Consider the following 24390-nt stretch of genomic DNA (forward strand, 5'->3'; position numbering starts at 1 on the left):
TATTTTTATTAAAAATTTTTTATTGTTCATTTATTTTTAAGAGGGAGACAGAGTGCTAGCAGGGGAGGGGCAGAGAGAGAGGGAGACACAGAATCTGAAGCAGGCTCCAGGCTCTAACCTGTCACCACAGAGCCTGATGTGGGGCTCAAACTCACAAACCATGAGATCATGACCTGAGCTGAAGTTGGATGTTTAACCTACTGAGCCACCCAGGGGCCCCTTCTCTTATTTTTAAATGAAATTTATAGAACAGTTTATTCTTAGGAAAGTGGGGTAGAAGAGAAGGGGGCTGGATTCAACTAACTTCGAATTCAATCCTACATCTCCTGCTATGTGACCTTTGGCAAATTCTTTAGTCTTTCTGACCCTTCATTTATTCATCTATTAAGATGGGCTATGAATAATAACTCCTTACTTGTTTATTTGTGGATTGAGAACATATTTGAAAGTTCCAGTCCTGTTGTTCAGCACACTGTAAGAACTCCGTAAATATTAGCTGAATCTGAAACTTCCATTTGCAAAGAATATATGTCAAAAACTAAGTGCTGCTGTCCTCTGGCAGTTTTACTTTCCTTTTGTTTGTTTTATGGCTTTTATAAATAGTTTACGAATACTTTTGTCTTCTAATAGATGTGAGGTTTTTGTGTTTGTTTTTGATGTTCTATTTTACTTTTTTGAAAGATCAGTCAAGTACTTGCTTGGATAAACTTATTCTGAATCCTGTTTTCTTTTTAAGTGGCACAGTGTAGTCTATTTAGAGAGCAGAGCTGGAAAAGGACACTTGGTACCTGTTAAGGAACTTGGATACGATTCTGCTACTGGTCTAGGTCACAGACCACTCCCACAGCCTATGTTTGACCAGAACCTAAATCTGGTGCAGGGAGAATTTCTCTGCAGTGAAGTGTACAGTAGTTCTTCAAGGACTGCCTCACTTACAGGGATGTGGAGGGGGCACTGGTGGAGGGCAGAGAGGCTTGTTTAAATGCAGATTCCTGGGCACCACCCAAGAGCTTCTAAGTTAGAACATTTGGAAATGAGGTCCAAGAATTCTTATTTTAATAAGCTTTTCTAGTGATTCTTACGTTCATTAACTTTCAGGAACCACTAGTTGATACATAATTTGACTAGTTGAGTCATACACCAAACATGTCCCCAGGCACATTTAAGAAAACAACCACAGCCCTGAGTTGGTTAACCTGTGCAAGGGAAGACGTTTGTGCAAACTGATGGCTGTCACTCCCGGTGTCTGTTCTGTCTGTAATTTCATTGCAGCAATGATGGCTCTTCTAAGCCCCTGAAGGGGGGGAAAATGAATTCAAAATTGGTTTAGCACAGCAAGGACGTCCAAAGCATTCCCTTCATCCATGAACTTCTCAAAAGAGAAACAGCAAAAAGTGCCTGTATTTTATTTTGAAGTTTACACACCTCCCCAAGAGCTCACACCATACCACACAACTATGCAGTATTGGTAACCGTGGAAAACGCTCACTGAATGCGGCAGTACTGTTAGCACGGGGGCTGGAGTTCTGTTTTGATTATATTTCTCAGAAGCTGTGACTCCTAAGTGCACTGATGAAGTGCTGACACTCCTCTTAGCGCCTAAGCTGCACCTCATGGACAAGAGCCGTAGCGACATCTCTGCCACTTGTCTGTGTAGCGGCGACATTTCTCTCCTTCCTGCTCCCCATGTGCCGGAGCAGCCCTGGAGTCCCGAAGGGCATGGATGGGCTTGCCAGCTGCCAGAAAGAGAGGACTTTGGTAATCTTAGAGCGCCACGTCCTCTCTCATCGGTAAGCATTTTGATCCCCCACTGTGTGCCAGACATGAGTAAAGATGCCTTTAAGTCACTCCTCATTTTACAAGTGACCTTGGGGTTTCCCTGGCACACAGACCATAGAACTGACATTCGGCAAGATCGCTTACTCCTCCTTCTCTCACTAGTTCTTCTGTGCTCCAGGCCTGTTCCCCAGAGGGTTTTCTAGGTTCAGCCCAGCTCCAAGGCCTGGCATCATCATGTGACCCCTGCAGTGGTTGTTCTAGAGAACCCAGAAAATCAGCTGATGAATTCATAGAAAATTTGACACTCCAGGGTTAGCTGGTCACGTTTTCCTCTTACATGCAATTTTTGTTGACTTAGCCCTTACTGCATAAAAACACTATTCCTGGGGCACCTGGGTGGCTCAGCTAGTTGAGCATTCAACTTCGACTTCAGCTCAGGTCATGATCTTGCAGTTTGTGAGTTCGAGCCCCACATCAGGCTTGCTGCCATCAACACAGAGCCCACTTCAGATACTCTGTCCCCTTCTCTCTGCCTCTCCCCCGCTTCTCTCTGTCTCAAAAATAGCATTTAAAAACACTATTCCTAAAGGAAGGTGCAAGTTTCATTTCAGTCATAAATGTTGGTTTCTGAACTTGGAAATTAACCACCATTTCCCACTTCCAACTCTTCCTTCCCCATGAGACTATCAATACAAAAAATTTTTCATCTGTACTAACTTTAATTGGTCCATTTAATTTTTTATGAAATAATCCACTGAGTGAGTGAACACAGTATGTCAGAATATTTCCTTGAAATAGCTCACTGTGATTATTAACCACTTTTTTGAGCTTGAGACTTCTGTTTCTAACAGCAGAGTAGACATCTCTACCTGGATGTCCAAAACTCTTCCAGGTAACTGACAAGCTGGTTCATGACTGGCCCCACGCCTTCCCTTTTCTCTAGACTTCCCAGATTGCTTGCAGACCCCCAGACGGGCCTTGCCTTTCAGTTCTGTGACCGTGCATGTCCTGTTCCTGTTGCCTGAGTGCTCTCCTCTCCCTTATCTGCCCAGTGAGTCTTTAGCGTCACGACTGTGTCCTACCTTCTGTGCAGATAAATGAGAACTGGTCAACTTCTGTAGTGAGTATGGTGACTTCATACTTACTGAGATTTATTATCTCAAATGTTGCCTCTTTTTCTTTTTCAGAGAGAGGGAGAGAGTGTGTGTGTGCAGGGGAGAGGGACACAAGATCCAAAGCAGAGAGCCTGATACGGGGCTTGAACTCGCGAACTGTGAGATTATGTACTAAGCCAAAGACAGATCCTTAACTGACTGAGCCTCTCAGGTGCCCCGCCTCTTTTTAGTTCTAATCATAATTTCTTCTTTTGTCCTCTGATCTGTTCTTTATTTTCACCACCTTTTGCTTTTCTTTAAGTTTATTTTTTCTCTTTTCTTCTCTTTCCCTGTCAAGCTCTAATTATTTTAAAATTTAATTAATTTATTCCTAAGGCATTGACTTCAATTAAAACCATTACATCATATTTTAAATAGCCAGGTAGATTCAATATAATTTCCCCCCTAGCAGTCCACAAACAACAACAAATAGATGTGTGGCATAATTTCCCTAATAAAGTAACACTTTCATTGTTTAATGTATCCTTATTGACAGCTTTATTATGGTATAATTGTATATAATAAATTGCACATAATGTACAACCTGATATGTTTTGAGGGATGTATCTACCTGTGGAACTAACACCACAGTTCAGATAGCAGATACATCCGTCGCCTTCAGAAGTGTCCTACAGGCCCTTTGTAGCCTCCTCCCCTTGCCCTCCACCCCCTTCCGAACATTCTCAGGCACTGATCTGCTTTTTGCCATTGTAGATTATTTGTGCAGTTTTTGGAATTTCATGTAAATAGAAACACACTGTATATACTCTTCTATCTGGTTGTTATTACTCACAGTAATTTTGAAATCTATGCATGTTGTTGTATATCTCAATAATTCATCCCTTCTTGTTGCTGAGTCCTATTCCATTTTGTGGATATATCATAATTTGTTCATTCACCTGTTGGTGGACATTTAGGTTATTTCTGGGTTGGGACTGCTACAAATAAAAGTTCCTATGAGCATTTCATGTACAACTCTTTATGCGTGTGTGTGTGTGTGTGTGTGTGTGTGTGTGTATTTCCTTAACTCTTGGGTAAATACCTAGGAATGGAGTAGCTGGATTGTATGGTCGGTTAAGAAATTGCCAAACTATTTTCCAAAGTGGTGGTACCACCTTACCTTCCTTCCAGCAATGTCTAGCTCCCCTACATCTTCACCAGCATTTGGTATAGTCAGTCTTTTTTTAGCCATTCTAATAAATGTAATAGTGTTATCTCAACATAGTGTTTCTTTTTAAATATATGTATATCTTGGGAACTTTTGAGTATGCATCGCATTTATTTAAGGTTTTTTTAAAATTATAGATGCCCATTATTACAAATTTATTTCACGAATACGTAATTAATGCCAAATTCCACCTGATTATTCATTAGCTTTCTGAGTCTGTTTTTTATAAAATGGGGAGAGTGACACTTATTTTACCAAGAGGCTGTAAGCATTAAAATAGATAATGTCTGTGAAAGATCCTGTTATACAGTTATCCTATCGCTGGTTTAAAAAGGATTCTTCTGTGAGATGAAATCAGACATTGTACACATTAATTATCCTTAACAGTATTTGAAATTAGGTAGTAATCTGTCCAAACCTTATCATGAGCTAGATTGACATACCACGTGGCAAAATTGAAAGTGAGTTCACTCAGATTTTTAAAGATTTTTACTAAAATATTTTGTAGGTGATCTTGGTGCATCCATTGGGGGTCTTTTCTCCTTATTCTTAGGATCACATCACTTGTGCATGTATGTGCTTATATTTAGAGCTAGTTGATTTTATGTGGTGTTTCCGTCACACATTTAAAACTTTTGAATTCTGGCCCTCCTCACTGTACTGTTAGTTTCTGAAGCACAGTAGCTAAAACACTGAGTGCATACATATTGACAGTTACAGTCCTGGAATAGTCTGCACACGCATACACCACGTATGCATACATACATATAAATATATAGTATGTTTATTTTAGATTGCACACGTAAGAGAGCTCCTACAGTATTTGTCTTTCTCTGATTTATCTCACTTAACATAATGCCCTTGAGGTTTATGCATATTGTCACAAATGGCAAGATTTTAGTCCTTTTTATGGCTGAATATATATTCCATTGTTAACTCTTACCACAGTTTCTTTATCCAGTCATCCATTGATGGACTCTTAAGTTGTTTCCATATCTTGGCTGTTGTAAATGATGTTGGAGTGAACATGGGGTGGGGGCAGATCCCTTTTTGAGTTAGTGTGTTTGTTTTCTTCAGATGAAGACCCAGAAGTGGGATTGTTGGATCATATGGTAGTTCTATTTTTAAGTCTTTCAGGAATCTCCATACTGTTTTTCATAATGCTTGCACCAATTTATATTCCCACCAGTCATGCTTCGGGCTTCTCTTTTTCTCCACATCCTTGCCACCACTTGTCATTTCCAGTATTTTGTATAGTAGCCATCCTAACAGGTGACGTGATTATCTCCTTGTGGTTTGGGTTTGCATATCCTTGGTGGTGAGTGATGGGGAGCATCTTTTGATGTGCGTGTTGGTCATCTGTATGTCATCTTTGGTGAAGTGTGTTTTAATCTTTGCCATTTTTTTAACTGTTTTATTAGTTTTATTGAATTTTTAAAATTCTTTGTGTATTCTCGATACAAGTCCATTGTGCTCTGCACATATTTTCTCCTGGTCTGTGGTTTCTCCTTTCATTCTCTCAACAGTGCCTTCTGCAGAGTGGAAGTTCTTAATTTTCATGGCATCCAGTGTATTAATTCATTATTTTTTTTATTTTCTGGATCAGGTTTTTGGTGTCATGCCTAAATAATTTGTGCCTAACGTAACATCACGCAGATTTTTCTTTTATGTTTCCTTTTAGAAACTTTATAGTTTTGTGTTCAACGTTTAGACGTATGATCTATGTTTAGTTAATTTCTGTGCATGTTGTAAAGTGAGGAACTAAGTTCTTTGTAGATAATAGTTCCATCGCTGTTTCTTGAAAAAAATGGTGGTCTTTCTACTGAATTGACTTTGTGCCTTTCTCAGGCTGCAGCTGTGCATATTTGCGTGGGGCTCTTTCTAAACTCCCTTAAGTTCCACTGATCCGTGTGTCTGTCCCTTCACCAATACCACACTATTTTTGGTTACTGTAGCTTTATATAATATACCATAGGAAATTCTCTATCTTAAAAGAAAGAGCCTTAAAAACTAAATATATAATCTTCAAAGATGCAGGTATTTGTTGGAGGGACCTGAGAGAGAGACTGAGAGAGAGAGACAGGAGAGTTTGGGAAACAGAATGAGGTGGAAGGTGGCCATGTGAAGTGTTTTGTTCTTAGGAATACTCGCAACATGAGGTAGGCTGTTGCAGTGTGCATAAAGCAAATTTCCCGAAATTTTTCTGATGAAATCTATAGTGATATTTCTCTCTCTAGAAAGATTTGCAATCACTTAGAGGGGAACCACTTGTATGGCCTCTTGAGTATCTCCTACTTTCTTTTCTGGAGTGATTTCACTGACATATAGATAATAGAAGACCTGAGAGAGAAGCATTTGCCTAGAATATGAAAGCCAACATATAATTCCCCATGTTAATGGTGGTGGGTAGAGTCTTTTTACAGGCAAATCAAGTGATCACATAATTCCCAAACCTTTTTTCAGCTTGCTTTCATCTGTTTTTACTTCTTTATCCATCTATTCTCTTTTAACTTCTATTCACTTTAACTTTGGCTCCTTGGGAAATTGTATAGATTCTTCCAGAGGGAACATGTCACTTAAATATGGATTTGAACATGGCTCCTGGTATGATTACCCTTGGGAAAGGGACTTACTGGTACATCACAGAATGTCTCCAGCAGTAACAAGAAGCTTATTTGAGGTGGCTGCTTGCCATTTTACTTTAGCAAAAGGCCTTTGAAAAACAAACAGTTACTCAGATGGAAGACAGGATTAAGTTCTCCTTATGCAGCTAAATACATAAGCAACGCATGTAAATATTTAATAAGTGAATATAAAAGGGCTCTTAAAAACACAGAGTCAATAAACAACCTCAATAAAGTACAGGAAAGCAGTTTGCACTTTGCTTGGCGTGGTGTTTTCCTTATTCAGTTAGATTAACAAACCATGATTTCATCATTAGCCAACAAGATAGTAGAGAGACCATCAAAGCAAACTACAGGAGAGTCCAGATTGATTCATGCCAAACAAATGTTTGTAGCTAACAGCTGTATTATCACTGATTCTAATTTACGCAGCCGGGGTTCTCTTTCACTTCCTAAGTGAGATGAATGTCATATTGCATGGTGCAGACACCCTCTCTGAGGCTTGAGTAATGAATTGGGTCAGCTCTTTCCACTTGTAGCCTCGCCCCTCTTTGGAGGTGGGGGAGATGGCCTGCTATCGTTGTGGCTATCTGTTTAAGAAGCTCATGGGCCTCTTTCTAAGGTTGTAGGAGTCCACTAGTAAACTATCCAGCATTTGAATCAAAAATACTAGTTGAATGTGTCAAAGCCCCAAGGATGTACAGGCTTTAAAGTATCTGTTTTTTTTCCTTTTCTTAATTCTTAAATCAGAACTTGAGTACTGAAGAATAAGAATGCTGTGGCCTCTGCCTGCTAGCTGAGATTATTTATCCTCAGTGCGTTTCTCTCCTTGTGGCTCTGGATGATAATGAGCAGCTCCTAGGAAGCCCATCCTTTTACTCAGTTCACCAGGTTTGTGAGAACTGTAGTACCGTTGACTTGAGTACTCCACGATTCTTCCTAGCAAAGCGAACCAAAAGGTCAAAATCTTGACTTTTTTTTATTTATCTGAAATAAAAAGGGAGAGTTCTATGTAGTTAACAAAAGGATGGCTAAGTATCCCAGACAGTTGATCTAGAATCCATTAGCTGTGCATAGTGTGTTTAGCTGTCAGAATTCTACTCTTAGCAAAGGTGACCTAATACCCAGAAGAACATCTGGAGAAGAGAAGTCAGAGCCACAGAGAGAGGCTGTGGTGGGGCAGAGAGGACCCCAGGTTTAGTGTGGGCACTCTGAGTCCAGCCCTGGCTCCACCTCTCAGGGGGTGCCTGTCAGCAAGTCATTTCTTGACCTCTCTGAGCCACATTTTTCCCCCAACTGTAAAATGGGGTAATTTCACCTCACAGAAATGGATGAAGATTAAATAAAGTGATGTTTGTGAGAACAAGCAGCATAGGATATGTGTCTGATAAATTGTAACGTTGAACAGTTGGAAAATGGAACCAATGATGAAAGGTTAGAGAAGAGTATGGGAGCACTGCCCTTAAAGATTCCTTCATCTCCTAGTTCCTAACCCTAGCAACAAATTAGAATGTTCTTGGGAACTTTTAAAAATAATCCAGAGTAAAATAATCAGAATCTCTTGAGGTAGAGCCCAGTCATGGAAAAAGTATTTAAGTGCTCCAGGAACAGTGCAGTTAGTGTTAGATGAAGTCCTCCCCTTCATTAAAAAGGAGGAAATTTAAGCCAAAGATAAGTGAAAGAGAAGCCCAACGTTATTCTGCTACTTATGGCAAAGTTCACGTACCTTGAACACAATCATCCTGTATTCCAAACTCTCACTTGTTCCCCTAACATAGTCTCTGAATCCAAGAGACCTCACAGAACAGGTGGCATATTCAGGTGCAATGACCCAACAAATGAGGAAAATCTTCCATTATGTGTGGCAGATAGGTAGATAGATAACGTCTCTCTGCTCACAAATTCTGTTTAGAAGACAACTATTAAACAAGAACAGTGTGAGAGTTTTGTTGGATCCGAGGCGAGACCTGTGAGGAGGGTGGGTCTGGAAACCTAGCTTCACAGAGAAAGTGGCAGAAATAGGTCAGGAAAAATGAATTTATCAAGTAAGCAAGGGGGGAGGAAAGGCATTTTAAGCAGATGAAAGCACTCCTACAAAGACATAGAGGCACATTCCAGGCAGGGCATGTGGTTTCATGTGGCTAGAGGGACAGGTGTGCCATGGTGGGACTGGTTGTTAGCGGCCATGTTGGTTTTCATAATCAGGATTATGACAGAGTTTTGAAATTGCTGTTATCACTGAAATTAAAGGAACTGCTTGTATTTCTTGGTCCTTTTACTTTTAGGTAGAAATCTAAACAGATTGATTTGGCCTGTTCTTTCTAGGTATTTCAGAAAGGCAAGAAATATCCAATGACACATATTTTTGTCATTCCTGTTTCCATCATAGTTAGCCAGAAAGCACAACAGTGAAAAATGAGGGGGAGGGGGAAGCCATAGAGTCAGTCTGTTTGAGGTTTAAGAAATGAAAATACATGCCAAAAAGCAGGCATCTTCAACCAGTTTACTGAACTCTCTACTAGAGATTTTTGGTTTTTTAAAAAGGCAGCATGTATCTGAGAAAGAATCTACCCTTATTAATATATGTAATTCACTAATTAATAAAAAGTTTACTCAGCTTCAGAAACACTGTTCAGGGAGCAACAGCATTAAATAAAGAGGGCAGGGAAAGGCCTTTCATGTTCTTTTTGTCCTGTATAACAAATCCTTTCCATTGTAAAGCACCAAATTCCATTTCCCCACCCTGCCACATTGCCGTGAACGTGGTCTGGTACATTGTGGCTCTTCCAGGGATACTCCTCATATCAATCTTGAAGCCTATTCAGAACGAGGATGGGAGTCAGAGTCGATCTGTGCCAACATTCCTGCTGAGAATGAGCCCAGTTCCAATATGTGTGGGGGAGCCCCCACTTCCCACCGTTGCCTGTTTGGGGTACACAGATACAGCTGACTACCGGGAATGCAAAGTTAAGAAACCTGTCAAGAACACTATCACTTATTCTTTCCTAATGACCTCTGTCCAGGAAACTTAAAAAAAATCAGGTTTTCCTATCATTCTGCGCAGCTGGGAACTTTGGTGAAAACCTACTTCTCCATAAGCAAGAAAAATGCAGAATTGTGGACAGACTCAAAGAACAGGCAGGGGCTCTGGGAGCCCTATGTGTCTTTTAAAACTCTTCCAGCTAACTCGAGTGCTGAGAATAGAGTAACTGCTTGGCTTGTGCCTTCATTCTGCACATGAGGAAACTGAGGTGTCAGGACCCGAAGTGGCTTTTCCAAATTGAAGTGGGAGATGGGTGCCACGCCACAGTGTGTAGTATCTGGCTCTCTTGACTCCTGTGGGCCAAATTGTAGTCCATAAGCCTGAATATGGTTGTAGTTAGCCAGCTTGTCAGTGATGGGGCAGGAGATGTTGCCCATTTTATCAGAATAGGACTTAGTTTTATAAACCCACCCCTATTGACTTGACCTTTAACCACTCACAGGCTTTTGTGTCTTGCCAGCCCCATTTCTCTCTCCATGCACTTCCACCTGCTGACCCTGCAGAGAGGGGTTCACTGTGACCAGGATCACACATATTCCCAAAGAGTACTACTCCCTACCTCCCATCCAGGAAGGGCCAGTTAGTCCCAGGGGCTTGTGTGGTATCTGTATTTTGTTCTTTCTGACATTGTCTACCTCCATAGAGTTTAATTTTGGGAACCCTTGTATGAGGTTTATACAGGTAGTATTTTTGGTTGGTTTGCACGGGACCCGTCACATTTTATAAGCAGACACGGAGTCAGTTTTCACTTAAACGCTTTATTTTTAAGCTTTCCTTTTCCCTATTAAGATACCTTGCTTAAAAAAAAAAGTCTCTTGCTTTGGACTTGCATCTGTTTTCCTTTCCATCATGTCTTTTCCCTTCTTGGTAATGATAATGAGGAGAGCCTCCCTTTGGGGTCATTTAATCTCTGTCCCCTTACGGAGAGAATTCATGAGTAATAATGTATTCTCCAAAGCCCTAGTCTGTGGATAAAGACCAGAGAGCTCTGACTCTGGCTTATAACAAAGTACCTCAGAACCATAATTCCGTCCACTCAGATCTAATATTAAATTTGACCCAGATTTTTGTCCCAGTGGACTGCAAAGCTGCACTTAGTGAGCACCTACTAGGTTTATATGGGAGTCCTCTTAGCTGTGAAGTCCTTCCTGGTACAGGGCTGTGCCCAGCATTGCACCCGGCATGGCATTGGAGAGCCAGGAATATGTGTGTTGAATGAAGGGGATCAGTAAAAACAGATCTCCGTGTCCTGTCCGGAGGCCCCTCCAGACGGGAGTGGTTCTCCTGCAGCCTAACACATTCAGTTGTTTCTTGACGCTGAGGTGCAATTGACCTTCTTCCAAAGATGAAGAGGAGAGGCATTATTCATCTGAGATTTGCCTCACAATGTTTAGCACAAATTTGGTTTCTAAGGAAAGGCTGGCAAAGCACTGACACAGGAAAAATTATTCTTAGGTATCCTCCGATGACCATAGACTGAGAAAGGTTTTTGTATAGTTACTGTAGCCATGAAAATAATCACTGGACAACATTCCTAGTGGCAAAAAACACCAGCCCCTAGAACTTTTTGATTAGTGTCAGGGAGTAGTGCTAACAGAAATGCAATGCCAGCTGGGCCCACACTCCCTTTACCAACCCCAAACATTTATCCAGCATCTTACTCTGTGTGAAACCTGTGATTTCCCCCTTGCGTTTGCTTGGTTTTTAATGTCAATCTGAAGGCAAAATAGAGGTTTTGCTACTGATGGCTTATGATCATCATTTGTATCTATAAAAGGTGATATTTGTACTCACCTTGATAGAGTTAGGAGTTCAGGAACAAGGTCGTGGTGGTGTGTGGCACACATTAGGTGCTCAGTAAATACAGAAAGGAAGACGGGAAGTTGAGAGAGAGGTGCATAGAGGGAGTGGTCCACGCTTGTGCCCTGGCGTCAGTCTACCTGGGATTCTGATAGGCTCTGACTGGGTAACATGGCAACACCCATGGACTTCCAACTCCTAAGTTTGGTCGTCTCTAAAACGAAATAGTACCTACTTATGTAGGGTTTTTGAGAGACTTAAATGAGCTAATACTTACAAATGTGTGACACAGATCAGCTCATTAAATGTTAGTTTTCTAATATAATTAATAATAAGGTCAGGCATTCCAATGATTGCCTTCTTTGAGAAAGCACTTGTCTGTTTATCTTCTTGGACTTAAAGACAAGTCACCATCAATATGGATTCCTCAGGGCAGAGAGCGCCAAGAACCCTAGAATTCCTCAGCAGAACAGGCAGTCACAGAGGACAGCCGTCAGGGACTCCCCGTGGCGCTGTTGTCCCAGCTGCCCTTGCTCTGAAGGCTCCCCTTCCCATGCTAGGGACCTCAGGCTTCAGTCATAATTTTCACCTGACCGCTGTCCTCTTGCCAGGACAGAGGGCCAGATTCTCCTTTCCACTGTGTACATGTGTTTTTTTTCCTGAAGGAGAGAAAGCACATTAGCCTGAGAACAGGGCCTTTATTAGCCTGTCTTCTCAGGAGTTTACCTTGAGGTAGAAGGCAGACAAGCTGGCAGGGCAGGGGAGGGGCCATCTGTCTGGTGAGCGGATTGCCCACCCGTTAATCTGTAGGCCCGGATGTTAGTATTTCTTGACCCTTGGAAACTTGGAAACTAGCATTGTCCTGCAAACTAAGAAACATCAATTCTAGCTCTTTCAGAGACATCGCTGTTTTCCCCCCATGGTTAGGTTTGCTCCAAGTGAAAGTTCATTTTCAGAGGCAGACTCTGAAAGAGTTGACAGAATTTCTACCACTGAGGCAGTGTGTTCTTCCTCTGTTTCCATTTCGATGCTTGCAGTTTCATTAGAAATGTGAGTTCACACCATGGTAAATGAGATCTCTGACTCAGCCTATTATTTGCTTGGCTTCTAGGTAAATAGGCATTGCGTGGTATAGACACATCTTCAGCTACCTGAAATCCTTTTACTATAGACCTAGGCAGAGGCAAAGGTGTAGCATCTATATTTTCATTGAGCCATGTGATTAAAGTCCTACGTGACATTTTTGTAAATACATGAAGATTTTGTTTTATATTCATGTATCATGTCTTTCATTTGGAGTCGGTTGGCTTTTTTTTTTTTTTGAGACCAGTGATTAAGATTTCAGATTAAACCCCTTTTCCAAGCTCCTTCCATTATGAAACTAAAGCAGTCTTCCAACTCACTTTAGCCCAGACAAACTGCATCCCCGCTGACTTTTATCTTGTCCACCCAGCTTGACCACAGGAGCTATTCCTGCCTCATCCCCTGAGTTGGTTTGCCTTGCAGGTTCTATTACTGCTGCCTCCCACTGTTGCCCAGGGTTGGCTTTGGCCACTGACTGTCTCAGCTGCAAGGTGTGCAAAACCTCCCTCCTTTTCCTTTCTTTCAGGTTGGAAAGCTTATCCAAGAAGCAGCTGGAAGAAGTAACTTGAAGCGAGTAACGCTGGAACTTGGAGGAAAAAGCCCCAATATTATTTTTGCTGATGCTGATTGTAAGTCAACCATAGATCTCATACATGTGCCCACACGCTGCCCTCCGGTGCCCTCTTTTGTAATCTCCACTTTTGACAGGACACTAAGGAAAAGATCCATGAAGCTAAGGGGCACGTAAGTAGAAGAATCTGGGCCCTTCCTTCTAAGGAGCACATAGTCTAGTATTGGGAAAGAGCACTTGTCAGTTGACAGCCGAACTGAGTTTGTTTTCTAGACACTAATGAGCCGCTTTGAGTCTGTGATGCCAGGAGTTGGGTGGAAGAGGCAGAGGCCTGCTCAGGGCTGTGTAGTGGCAAGAGCAGTGCTCGAAGCCTCTGAACAGCTGAAATAGACTCTCTCTGCCTAGGTTCAAGAAATCTAAAACTTCTCAACTGTACCTGGTGGCTTTGCAGATAGGTCATTAAAAAATGCTGCCTTGCTAGGCCTGCCGACATTTTCCCCAGCCCACAACCCCTTCTCTGTTTGGTGCCCCCATCCTCTGCTGCTTCTGTGACCTTCAGCCAGAATGACAACATACGTGGGTCAGTCCCGTATGATTGGACCTACAGCAGAGGTGCTGGAGGTGGGACTCTGTGGTGGCATGGAGCAGCAAACCGAGGAAATCCCATGTGTCCAGTCCATCCTGCCAAGATGTGGCCTTTCTGTTTCTAAAAGCTTGCCAGGGAATACCGTTCCAAAGTCTCTTTCAGTCTTTCTTTTTCTTCTTCCTATCCTGCCAGGCACAGCTGCTTTCCCTTTCACCACTGGAAAGATCAGAAAGTGGTTTGCCTGACTCTCAGCCCAGCTTGGAGTCCACGGAGAGTTCAGCCTCAGCTTTATGCTGGTTGTCAGTGGGACCAGAACTCTCACACCTACATTTCTCTTGGGGAGTGGGCCCTCCATTGACGTGACTGGTTGACTGATGAATGAGTGACTGATTCAATCACTTGGCAACTAGCACACACCAGACTTACTAGTCCTACCTTGAAGTATGCACTACGACATGAAAAACTTATATGCTGTTACACAGTCCCATGTAAATATAGAGGAATGTTGGTGACTTCCAGAAGATCAGTTTCTGTTCTAGCTTATTAATTCACCAAAGTACAAATGAAGCACACAGCTACAGGTTCCTGTAGGGTAAGGCTGCATGTTGGCAGTCCATAGACCAGATGCAGGGCATATGTACATTTACCTGTCTAAATGTCACACAGGCACCTGAAAAATTAAAAACTGCACATTAGAAATCCCGATTTCTGTTTTTTCTTAAAATTGGCTGTCTGGCAACCAGCAGCTTACATTCACGCAGAGCAAGAGCCAAATGCAGCAGCTTTCCTTCTGAGCCTCCATCAGATTGTTTCAGTAGCTGGCCATTCTGTTACCTGCCTAGCCCCTTGACATACTGGGGTTTGAGACCCCTGTTCTAGATGACATGGTCCAGTCCCTCTTTACAGGAGAAGAAAGAGGCTCAAAGAAGTGAAGTTGTCCAAGTCCACATAGCAAGGAATGTCAGAGTCTAGTTAGAAGTTGACCTAAGCATTCTCTATCCATGCTCTCCCCGGCGCTACCTACTCACCGTATCCTCTGCGCTGAGCATGGCATTATACCTGGGGCTCTGGGAGAGGGAAGGGAGGGGGCCCCATAGACAGGCCCCAGTGCAGATGAATGAGTGCTGAGGATCTGGCTGTTTTCCTCTTGCAGTGGACTATGCTGTGGAGCAGGCTCACCAGGGGGTGTTCTTCAACCAAGGCCAGTGCTGCACCGCGGGGTCTCGCATCTTTGTGGAGGAGTCCATCTATGAGGAGTTTGTGAGAAGAAGTGTGGAGCGGGCCAAGAGGCGCATAGTGGGGAGTCCCTTTGATCCCACCACTGAGCAGGGACCCCAGGTAGAGAAATAATAAACATCTGCTTCCTTCATCCTTGGCGAGCACTGGACACTCTAGTGGGACTCCAGAAACTTCTTTTTTCCACTTCCTCGTTACTCTTGCACCTTGTCTGCATGGCTAGAAATGTAGCTTGTGAGGCATTCTTATTCCTCATGCTTCCCTTTTCCTTTCTAAATTTTATCTCTGAAACACTAAGGGATTAGAGTTGCTTTAAGGATACTCTGAACTTTGGGGGTAAATTGGAGTGTCTTAGCTCTAAAGAAAGACCTGTGCATGTCAAGATGGATGTTGACCTTGAGAACTCAGTCCCGATGGTAATCACTGACCTTTAAGACCCCCCTTACAAATGCCATAGTCAGAGAGAGTGGGCATCTTTCTTTCCTAGAAGCCACTTATCCTTCTTCATTGGTCAGGGAATCTCTCCACCAACCTGGCCTACTTTGGGGAGTTCACTTGTGGCTTGTAAATGTATAAGAAATGAGGGCTATCTCCTTTCTGCTCTGCTATATGGTTATCTCTTACCCTGAATACTTTGTATGGTGGGATGGTGGGGAGGGGAGAGAAGAGAGGGCTGCAGAAGTCCCTGAAGTCCACACTGTATGGCTCTGCAGCTTCTCCAGAATCATCAAGGCTTATTTCCAGATAGGATTCTGGTTTTAAATTGTAGATAGAGCTTGAGAATTTGTCAAGGTTGTTTGGACCAGATTGCACCCGCATCTCTAGAGTATGGGTCTTCCCGGTAAGAAACAACATCACCTAAGTTCGGGGACCATTTGAAAGATGATTGATGAGCAATTCAAACCCAAGTGAATTTAGTTTTTTTACCATAATAATTGAGTGATAACTATGACTTTTGGGGGGCAAGACGGATTTTATTTCATGGAATAGAAAGCCAGTCCTCACTCTTCGTGTTTGATCCTTTCCTCTTCGAGTGTAATAAGAGTTCCATTAAAAATAGACCCCAGTAATAAACTATTAAAAAAAAAAAAATAGACCCCAGTAGAATCTGATGTGTAACACCATATAGCTCACCTATTGTTTTCATCTTTTTAGTATCAGTGCAACTTGCTAAACTGTTCATTTGGTTATAGAGGGCAGTTTTCCCCCATTTGTAAACAATGACTAATCAATTAGCCAGTTTCTCTATCATTTAGAGACATGGCCTAAATGTGGTAGTTGTGATTTGGTAATGTCATCAATGCAGTACCTGTATTGGAATTCCCAGCATGCTGGGTTGAATCACACAGAGTCACCATGTTTTGTAGGTGAAGAATGGATAAATGAGAGCAGTTCCATGTGATGTGACTAGATATGATGGAGCTTTGAAAAAAAACACAAATGAGAGATTCTTGAGAACGCACTTTACATGGAGTCATTGGGAAATTTCTCTTGTAGATTGATAAGAAACAGTACAACAAGATCCTGGAACTCATCCAGAGTGGTGTGGCTGAGGGTGCCAAGCTGGAGTGTGGAGGCAAAGGGCTGGGCCGAAAGGGATTCTTCATTGAGCCCACGGTGTTCTCCAATGTGACCGATGACATGCGGATTGCCAAGGAAGAGGTATCAAATGTGGAGTTCTAACAAAAGCCACAGTTTTTGCAATGGTTTACAGAGTACTCTAGTATATGATATTATAGCTTTGGCTCTTTATAGTATATATACATTCTGTAACAGCGATAGACATGGCTGTGAAAAATCCCACTTTCAAAAAAATGTTAAATGAAAAGGCAAGCAAGCTAGATGGAGGCCAGGTGACCTGCCAAATGATTGCAATTATTATTAGCCCAGAGGATAGTCACCACAGCCCATCATTGGCCTTAGTAATTCACTTGCATCAGGTCCGTTCCTTCAAATGTGGGTTACTAAACTGTTCACTAGGAGAGAGAAGGCACCCAAACATCCTCACATTCTTGCGGGAGAGGGACCCGGACACATCAGCCACCAGTCCAGACCAGTAGTTCTGAGATCTGGAGCAGGGCCCAGGGAATCATGGAGAAGGCAGCTTTAGTACATATAGCAGAATGAGTGATGCCAGGGTGGAGGGATCGGGGTCCTGAGCAAACTTTAAGGTTAGACGCATGTAAAATCCTATTCTGCCAAAGTTTGGGATAGTTTACAGTTCTGTGATGCTAACCTGATATGAAGTTTAAATAATGACAGCAGAGCAGACTTGCTTTGCAATGTGGAAAGCAGGTAAGGGGATGGCAAAGCAGTCTTACATTGTGTCAAACCGTTTTGTTGCAGATCTTTGGCCCTGTTCAGGAGATTCTGAGGTTTAAGACTATGGATGAAGTTATTGAAAGAGCCAATAACTCAGATTTTGGACTTGTGGCAGCCGTCTTCACTAATGACATCAACAAGGCCCTCATGGTGTCTTCCGCAATGCAGGCGGGGACTGTTTGGTAAGATCAAGTCAGCATCATTGTCCTGGCTGAAATGCATGCCAGTGGTGGTGCTCGGGCCTCGTTATCTCCAGACCCCGGGTGAAATAAGCACGTTCTCTGGGAAGGGTGGGGAAGACCAAAGGCAAGCAGACTCCACCCTGAGGACAGATATACACTCCTTCCTGGCCAGATGGGGAAATCAAAGCAAATTTAAATTACAGATGTTACATTTGCAAAAAAAGGCAATTAAAAAAATAAAACTTTTAAAGGAAGTACTATGCTAGTGGTACTATTTCTGTGCAAGCAGAATTCAGCACTAATGGTAATATGTTTTCTTCCCTTAGGATCAATTGTTACAATGCCTTAAATGCCCAGAGCCCCTTTGGGGGTTTCAAGATGTCTGGAAATGGGAGAGAAATGTAAGTGTCCAAAGTTGCTGATGCCTGCAGAGAAATAGGGATTACAAATATCAGCACAGAGGAGTAGTCACAAAATTGTTTCTTTCTCTTACTCTCATCCATTCATTAAACAAACATTTTGTTGAGCACTTACTTCTATGAGCTAAGCACTGTACTGCATGCACAAAGATGACTAGAACACAGCTCCCTTACCTTAAGTGGGAGTGGAGAAAAATTAATGCACCATCTACTTCATATAATAAGGGCTGTTTTATTAATAGAAGTTAGTCACACATCTTGCAAGGACTGAGGAAAGAATCCATTAATTTTGCCTGATGGGGTCAGAGAAGCCTTCACAGAACAAATAACATTTCAGTTTTTGGGGGGGGCAGTCCTCCCGTGCTGAGGGAGTAGCAGGGACAAAGGCACGAAGGCACAGCAAATGCAGAGCGTCTGGGAGTTTGGTGTGTTCGAAACAAAGGTCACCAACTGCCAGCCCAAGGGCAAATCTGGCCTGCAGAAATGTTTTGTTTTGCCTCACAACTTTTTAAAATATTTAACTGGCATTCAAAAATGAAGAGGCTCTCCATAAAATCTAGATTTCTTGCTTATTTTCATTCCCCCATAGCAAAATCACTGCAGCTGTGAGTTCTGGAATCTGTCTCCTTCCCCACCACTCCTGTGGCTTCTGGGGGCTGAATACTGGTTGCCAGTCATTTTACACATACCCAGGCCACTGGTTATGTCACCCGCTCGGCCTCTGTAGATATCTCTGAGTCTGGGATCTAGGGGTTTGGACATAAGATGACTGGAGGGTGCTTGCTGAAGACACTAGTGGGAAGGTTGGCTTAAACCCAGTCTCAGAGGGCTTAAGTGTTCTGTGGGAGCTAAGGAGATATCAGAGGTCTTCAGGCCAAGATACCTGGCATATAGAGGATGTTCTGGCAAAGAGTAGAGGAAGGAGACTGGTTACAAGGATTTTATAATAACCATGACCGATATCATTAATTAAATGCCTGCTCTGTATATGGTTTTATGGTAGCTTCTTTCCTGATATTGTGTCATTCGATTTTCATGATGATGAAATGGGAGTGATACACTTCCCCTCACATCCCACATGGTTCAGACGGGCAACTCAGGCTTACAGTAGTTAAGCAGCTTTCCCAGGTCAGTCACACAGCCAGTAAGTGGCAGACATGAGGTTTGAACGTAAGTTTCAAGTGGCTTCTGTGGTATCCAGGCAAGGAAGCAGGCAGGCCAGGTGCAGATGGTCTTCAGGGATCGGATCAGAGCTGGGAAGAGTCCTCCTGAAAAGCAAAGGACCTGAAAAATGGGACTGTAGCAAAGGAAAGCTGCACTCAAGGGGATTTTATTTGCAACCTTCATATATAAATGGATTTTTTAAGGTTTATTTATTTTTGAGAGTGTGAGCAGGGGAGGGACAGAGAGGTAGGGGACAGAGGATCCCCGAAGCAGGCTCTGTGTTGACAGCAGTGAGCCTGATGCAGAGCTTGAACTCATGAACTCTGAGATCATGACCTGATCTAAAGTCGGACACTCAACCAACTAAGCCACCCAGGTGCCCCTATAAATGGATTTTTTGAGCAGCATTCCAGGGGTGAAGGATAGCCAGGGTCTTCCTGAGCTGATACACCCCCTCCTCCCCTCCAAAAAAAATTTTTTCCCTCCTTTTGAAAGGAGCTGATTCCATGTTTTTTAAATCCTGTGATTCATAAGAGGAGACATCTTCCTTGTCCATTCCCCTCCACCGCTATTAAATGCATCCTTTTGTGAGTAAATGCTAGTCCATGATCAACCTACTAAAAGTATTGAGCCATACACTATGTGCAAAGCATTGTGCTTGGCCTGTGGGGAAGGATGCACCTCATTAAGGCACTTGAAATTTTGCCGGATAAATGAAATCTACAACATTGAAAGAATCCAGAGAATTCCAGAAAAGACCGTAAAGTAATAGTGGAATTCAGGGATGAGGGGAGATCCTTGTGAAACTCTAGAAGTCTGGAAAACCTTTATCATCGAATATGAGTACTTGAATTGGCCTTTAAAGGAGAGGAACATTTGGCTGGACAGAGAGGAGAGTGTGTTTGTAGGGTTGGTGGGCAAAGCAAGGGTCAGTGGGGAGAGAGTGAGTAGGGGCACTGGGGGAGAAAGAAGTATGGTGTTTGGGACGAAGTACAGTGAAGTCATGAGATCAGCACAGAGGATTTACATGCTTCAGATACTTGATCTGGTCATTTCTAGCCCTTGGCCATTCCACTGTAAGTCAGGCATAGCTTTGAGAAGAGTAAACTTTCTGGTATCACACTGCTTCAGGGATGGATCCTGGCTCTACCACTTAACACCTGTGCAACCTTGGACAAATCATTTAATCTCACTAAGCCGCTGTTTCCTCATCTGTAAAATAGGAGTAATTACCACCCCTACCCTGAAAGGTTGCTGTGAGGATTAAATGGGTAGGATTGAGTATCCCAGACATCCAGACCTTCAGAAAGGTTAGCTGCTATCATCACTGTTGGTCAAGTAGATGAGTGTTAGGTAGACAATCCTTCTTTTTCTTAACAAATATCTTACTTTGGAAGTGTGGCAGAACGTTTTCTGAATCCCAGCTAGTCTCACCAGCTTCTGCTCTATCTCTGGGAATGCCAGGGACAGATGGCTCCTGCTCAAACCTTGCTTCTGGCCATCAGTACTTCCCGCTTGCTTTACAGCCAGCACCCAGAACCCATCTGGATCCTCTTTGCTCAGTTATTAGTATTGTTTCAGCTTTTATAAAGTCTTCATGTTCTCCAGGTATCTCTTCTTACCTTGTATATGGCCTTAACATTCTGCCTCCACTTCTCAAGATGTATTCAGCCTGTCACTTCATGTCCTGCTTCTGTGTTTGTGCTTTCTAGGCCTCCGAAATGTCAGGGCACTCACTGGCTCTGGTTTGCCACAGATCATTAAGAGAGTGAATCATGGGCATAAAATATAATAAATAGCTGGCTGATGGAGCCTGTCCCAGGCTAGCCCTGGACCCTCATCTTGGGCAAGATTCAGGCTTGTGACATTGTCCAGGTCAGAACCACACAGAATCATGCCCCAAGAGACTGAAAAGCAGCCTTTCTTGACTTGTCTCACTGGTGCTATAGTGATTGGGCCTTATCAGTGCAGTTAAAAAATAATTAGGAAACAGTGCTCTTTGATGAGACTCCCTTCATCTTGTCTAAATTATATGATTCTTTGTCCCTACTTGCTCCCAAAACCTGTTTGTTTGTTTGTTTGTTTGTTTTTCTTTCTTTACATGACCTAGAGTGGTCACAAAGGCTTCAAATAGAAGAACCTGCCCTCTCCTGACCCCCCACTCTTCCTTTTCACTTACTGCAGTCCCAGAAACTTCATTTACCTTCCTCTGGAGAGTAGTGTTTATCTCATGGCCTTGCAAACTCCTTGCGGCTCTGGTCCCTGTCACCTCCTTGCCCACCTCTAAGAGCCATGGAGAAGAGAAATAGCACTTTCCGGAGACAAACTTCAAGGAGGGTTCTGGGAGCCCCTGAGGTCGCCCCCTTCTAACCCCAGAGAGCTGTGGAGGACTGCCCTCTACAGGTTACCTGATGGGCAGGCCCCTGGATCCCAGGGCCAGAGAGGGGACTGAGCTCACCTCGGTTCTGGCCTGCAGCCACCCTCCCCACACCACCCCTTTCATTCTTCCCGCCCTCTCCCTTACTCATTTTAGCTTCCCTGAGACAAGCTATAAAATACATGTGCACAAACTGGAGGGGAGGGGGGGCAGTGGGAGGAAAGCTGTGAGCCTCAGCATTTTAAAAACTAAGGACACGGGCTTTGACGATAAGAAGCATTATTAGGATATTCTAAATCAGGGTTTCCCAAGTTTGCATCATAGCATACGTGTCTGCACATATGTACATGCCTAGCATGCATGTGCGCCGAAAGTCACCTGTGGTCTGGGAGAAGGGGCTTGCTGGGCATGCCTGTGTGGGGACCTGCTCTCTAGTAACTCTGGGCCAGAGCTGAGGGTCTGCATTGTTCATAGGCTTCTGGGATGATTCTGATGCAGGCGGTCTGGAGACCTTACTCTGAACAATGCTGCTGTAGGAAGGAAAAGAACAGGGAAGGATACATTCTAAACAGAAATTCCTCTTTGTTTTAGAAGTGATTTTCTAAAATGCCTGGCTGAGAGATCCCAAAATCTAACACCTTAACTTACCTGTAGGTAGGTCAAGTTTGGTTCATGTTAGGAAATCTAGCGTCGTCTGGCTCAGAAGCAGGAATACAGGTGTCTAAGTGTGCCTGAGCCCTGACACTGGAGCCATGAAGGTGACCATACGGAGAGACCGATGCCAATGTGTCTGCCTTTGCATTGTTGGGCGGTTGAAGCTTCCTTAACTGTGGAACGCTGTGTGCACAGAACTTAACTGGATTAAGTAAATTTGAGAGAAAGACTCCCGAATGAGATGGTCAAATAGCTCTGAGAAACTTGAGGGCTCTCAGAGCCTTTATGAGTGTTTCTCAAAGGGTGGCCCAAATAACCACCTGCAGCAGAATCTCTTGGGCTTTTCCCCAGACCTGCTGAGACAGCAGCTTTGGTGGGGATGGTCAGGAATCTATAACAAAGCAAGCTCCAAAGGTGATCTTTGATTCCTGGGACTCGGGAACTGTTGCCTGTGTGGTGACGGGTCACCAGGAGGGTGGGAGCCGCTCACCTGGAATCATAGGGCCGCTTAAAGAGCTGGCATTCCCACCTGCCGACCCCCGGCTCCAGCGTAGTGTTCTGGCAGATTCGAGCCCACTCCTCATTCTCGGAGTGGGCTGCGTGTGGATCACGGTGGCAGAGGGCTGTCAGGGACCTCCTCCAGTCTGGAACAATTTTCTGTGGCCTCACGCACCCAAACATTACAGGACCCAGCAGCCTCACTCGAAGGCAATCATACCAGCACACTTCTGAGTCTGGAGAGTTTCTTACATTTCTCACAACCTACTTAGAGATCTGAGGGGGAGGCAACTGGTTCAGGGTCTGCCCCATGTGCGTGCACAAGTCAGGAAACAAGAAGGGAGTAACCTCACTTCAAACAGGAGGCAGATGATGTCCCTGATGAAGAGACACTTTGAGAATTGCCCAAGGGCAGGAAAAAGTCTAGAAGGAGCCAGAGCTGAGCTGGTCATTAAGACTCAGGGCCTGGAAGGAGCTAATGAGGGAACCTTATACTGAGTGGGACAATCCCAGATTTATTCTCATTCCTGTAAGCAAGATGGCCAATGCAGATAAGAGAACAGCACACATGTCCTGGCCTCTCCTTAGCTGCCTCTGATGTCCTGGCAGGGATGGGGCACCGTGACAACTCAGGTGACCTTGGTGCTGGGGAGTTGCTGCTGGCAAAGCGATGAGAGCCTTGTACAGGGCATGGGAATTCCTGTAAGGAAGCAGAATGAATCGTTGACAGCAGATCTTGATTGTAAAGCCCAGTTGCTGTAATGTATCTTGTATACATGGCTGTTTCTTAAAGATAGCATTTATTAATATTTTCTTACTCAAATACATCTCTAAGTGTTTTATTTTTTCCTAGTAGAGAGGTATATCAACCTGGTGGAACTGGGGTAGGGGGATGGGAAAAAGCTCTCCCTCCCTTCCTCCTTTCCACAAGTGCCGTCTTTGAGCCTGTAGGCTGTATGCTAGGCTTGGCAGAGGGCAGAAAGCAGGATCAGTAAGCTACAACTCCCTGGGAGGGGACAGGTGCTCAGGTGGCCCCTCCCCTGGTGTCAGGGTTCTGGTAGCGGTGGGCACAAGGTGAGCACCAAGAAAGGAGGAGCTCCTGTGGGAGAGCCAGGAGAAGCTTCACAGAGATGTAACTTGAAAAAAAAATAGTAGGAAAAAAAAGTCCAACTTTTTCACAGAAATAAGAGTGTACTTGATTTTACGATGAAATAAAGACAGAGGGAAAGGGCCGTGACAATGAGGTGAAATGAGAAGGGAATACAGAGCGGTGAAGAGAAGGAATGCCTAGGCAGCAAGGCTTGGCCGCACCCCAGCACCCTGAGGACAGTAGTTGGATACCCATGCTGAGTGGCCAGAGCACTGGGAAGGGCGGTGTCTCCTGTCCCCACCAAGACAGGTGTCCCAGCTCCCAGTCCGTAAACATTTACTCGGAGTCTTGGGGGACCAGCTGACTACCACTTCCTTTTCTGTCCCTTATTTTGGTTTCCTACCTCTCTCCCCTTAACTGTGGGGATGTGGTGGGCAGCTTGCATTAGGATTGTTTTTAAGCATTCTGGGTGTACCGTGCTCTTCCCTGGAAAGCCTTTGCATCTTCATTTCCATTTGTTAAGTCTAAGGAATTTAGAACATCAAACAGAGGGGATCCCAGCCCGGAAATCTCATGCTTTTCTTCCTTCCCTTCCCTTCCCTTCCCTTCCCTTCCCTTCCCTCCCCTCCCCTCCCCTCCC

At 43.7% G+C, this 24390-nt stretch overlaps 1 protein-coding gene across 1 annotated transcript in view; it reads left to right on the top strand.

Moving 5' to 3' along the window:
* ALDH1A2 (aldehyde dehydrogenase 1 family member A2) overlaps positions 1 to 24390 on the top strand; it is a 94529-nt gene that overhangs the window by 67489 nt on the left and 2650 nt on the right. The window contains exons 8-12 of the mRNA XM_077747945.1: positions 13178 to 13280; positions 14962 to 15146; positions 16542 to 16706; positions 17391 to 17548; positions 17875 to 17949. Coding sequence (XP_077604071.1) covers positions 13178 to 13280; positions 14962 to 15146; positions 16542 to 16706; positions 17391 to 17548; positions 17875 to 17949 — 686 coding nt within the window. The remainder of the gene's footprint in view (positions 1 to 13177; positions 13281 to 14961; positions 15147 to 16541; positions 16707 to 17390; positions 17549 to 17874; positions 17950 to 24390) is intronic.

Source organism: Crocuta crocuta, unplaced genomic scaffold (assembly GCF_008692635.1).
Source record: "Crocuta crocuta isolate KB4526 unplaced genomic scaffold, BGI_CrCroc_1.0 scaffold130, whole genome shotgun sequence".
Taxonomy (NCBI): domain Eukaryota; kingdom Metazoa; phylum Chordata; class Mammalia; order Carnivora; family Hyaenidae; genus Crocuta; species Crocuta crocuta.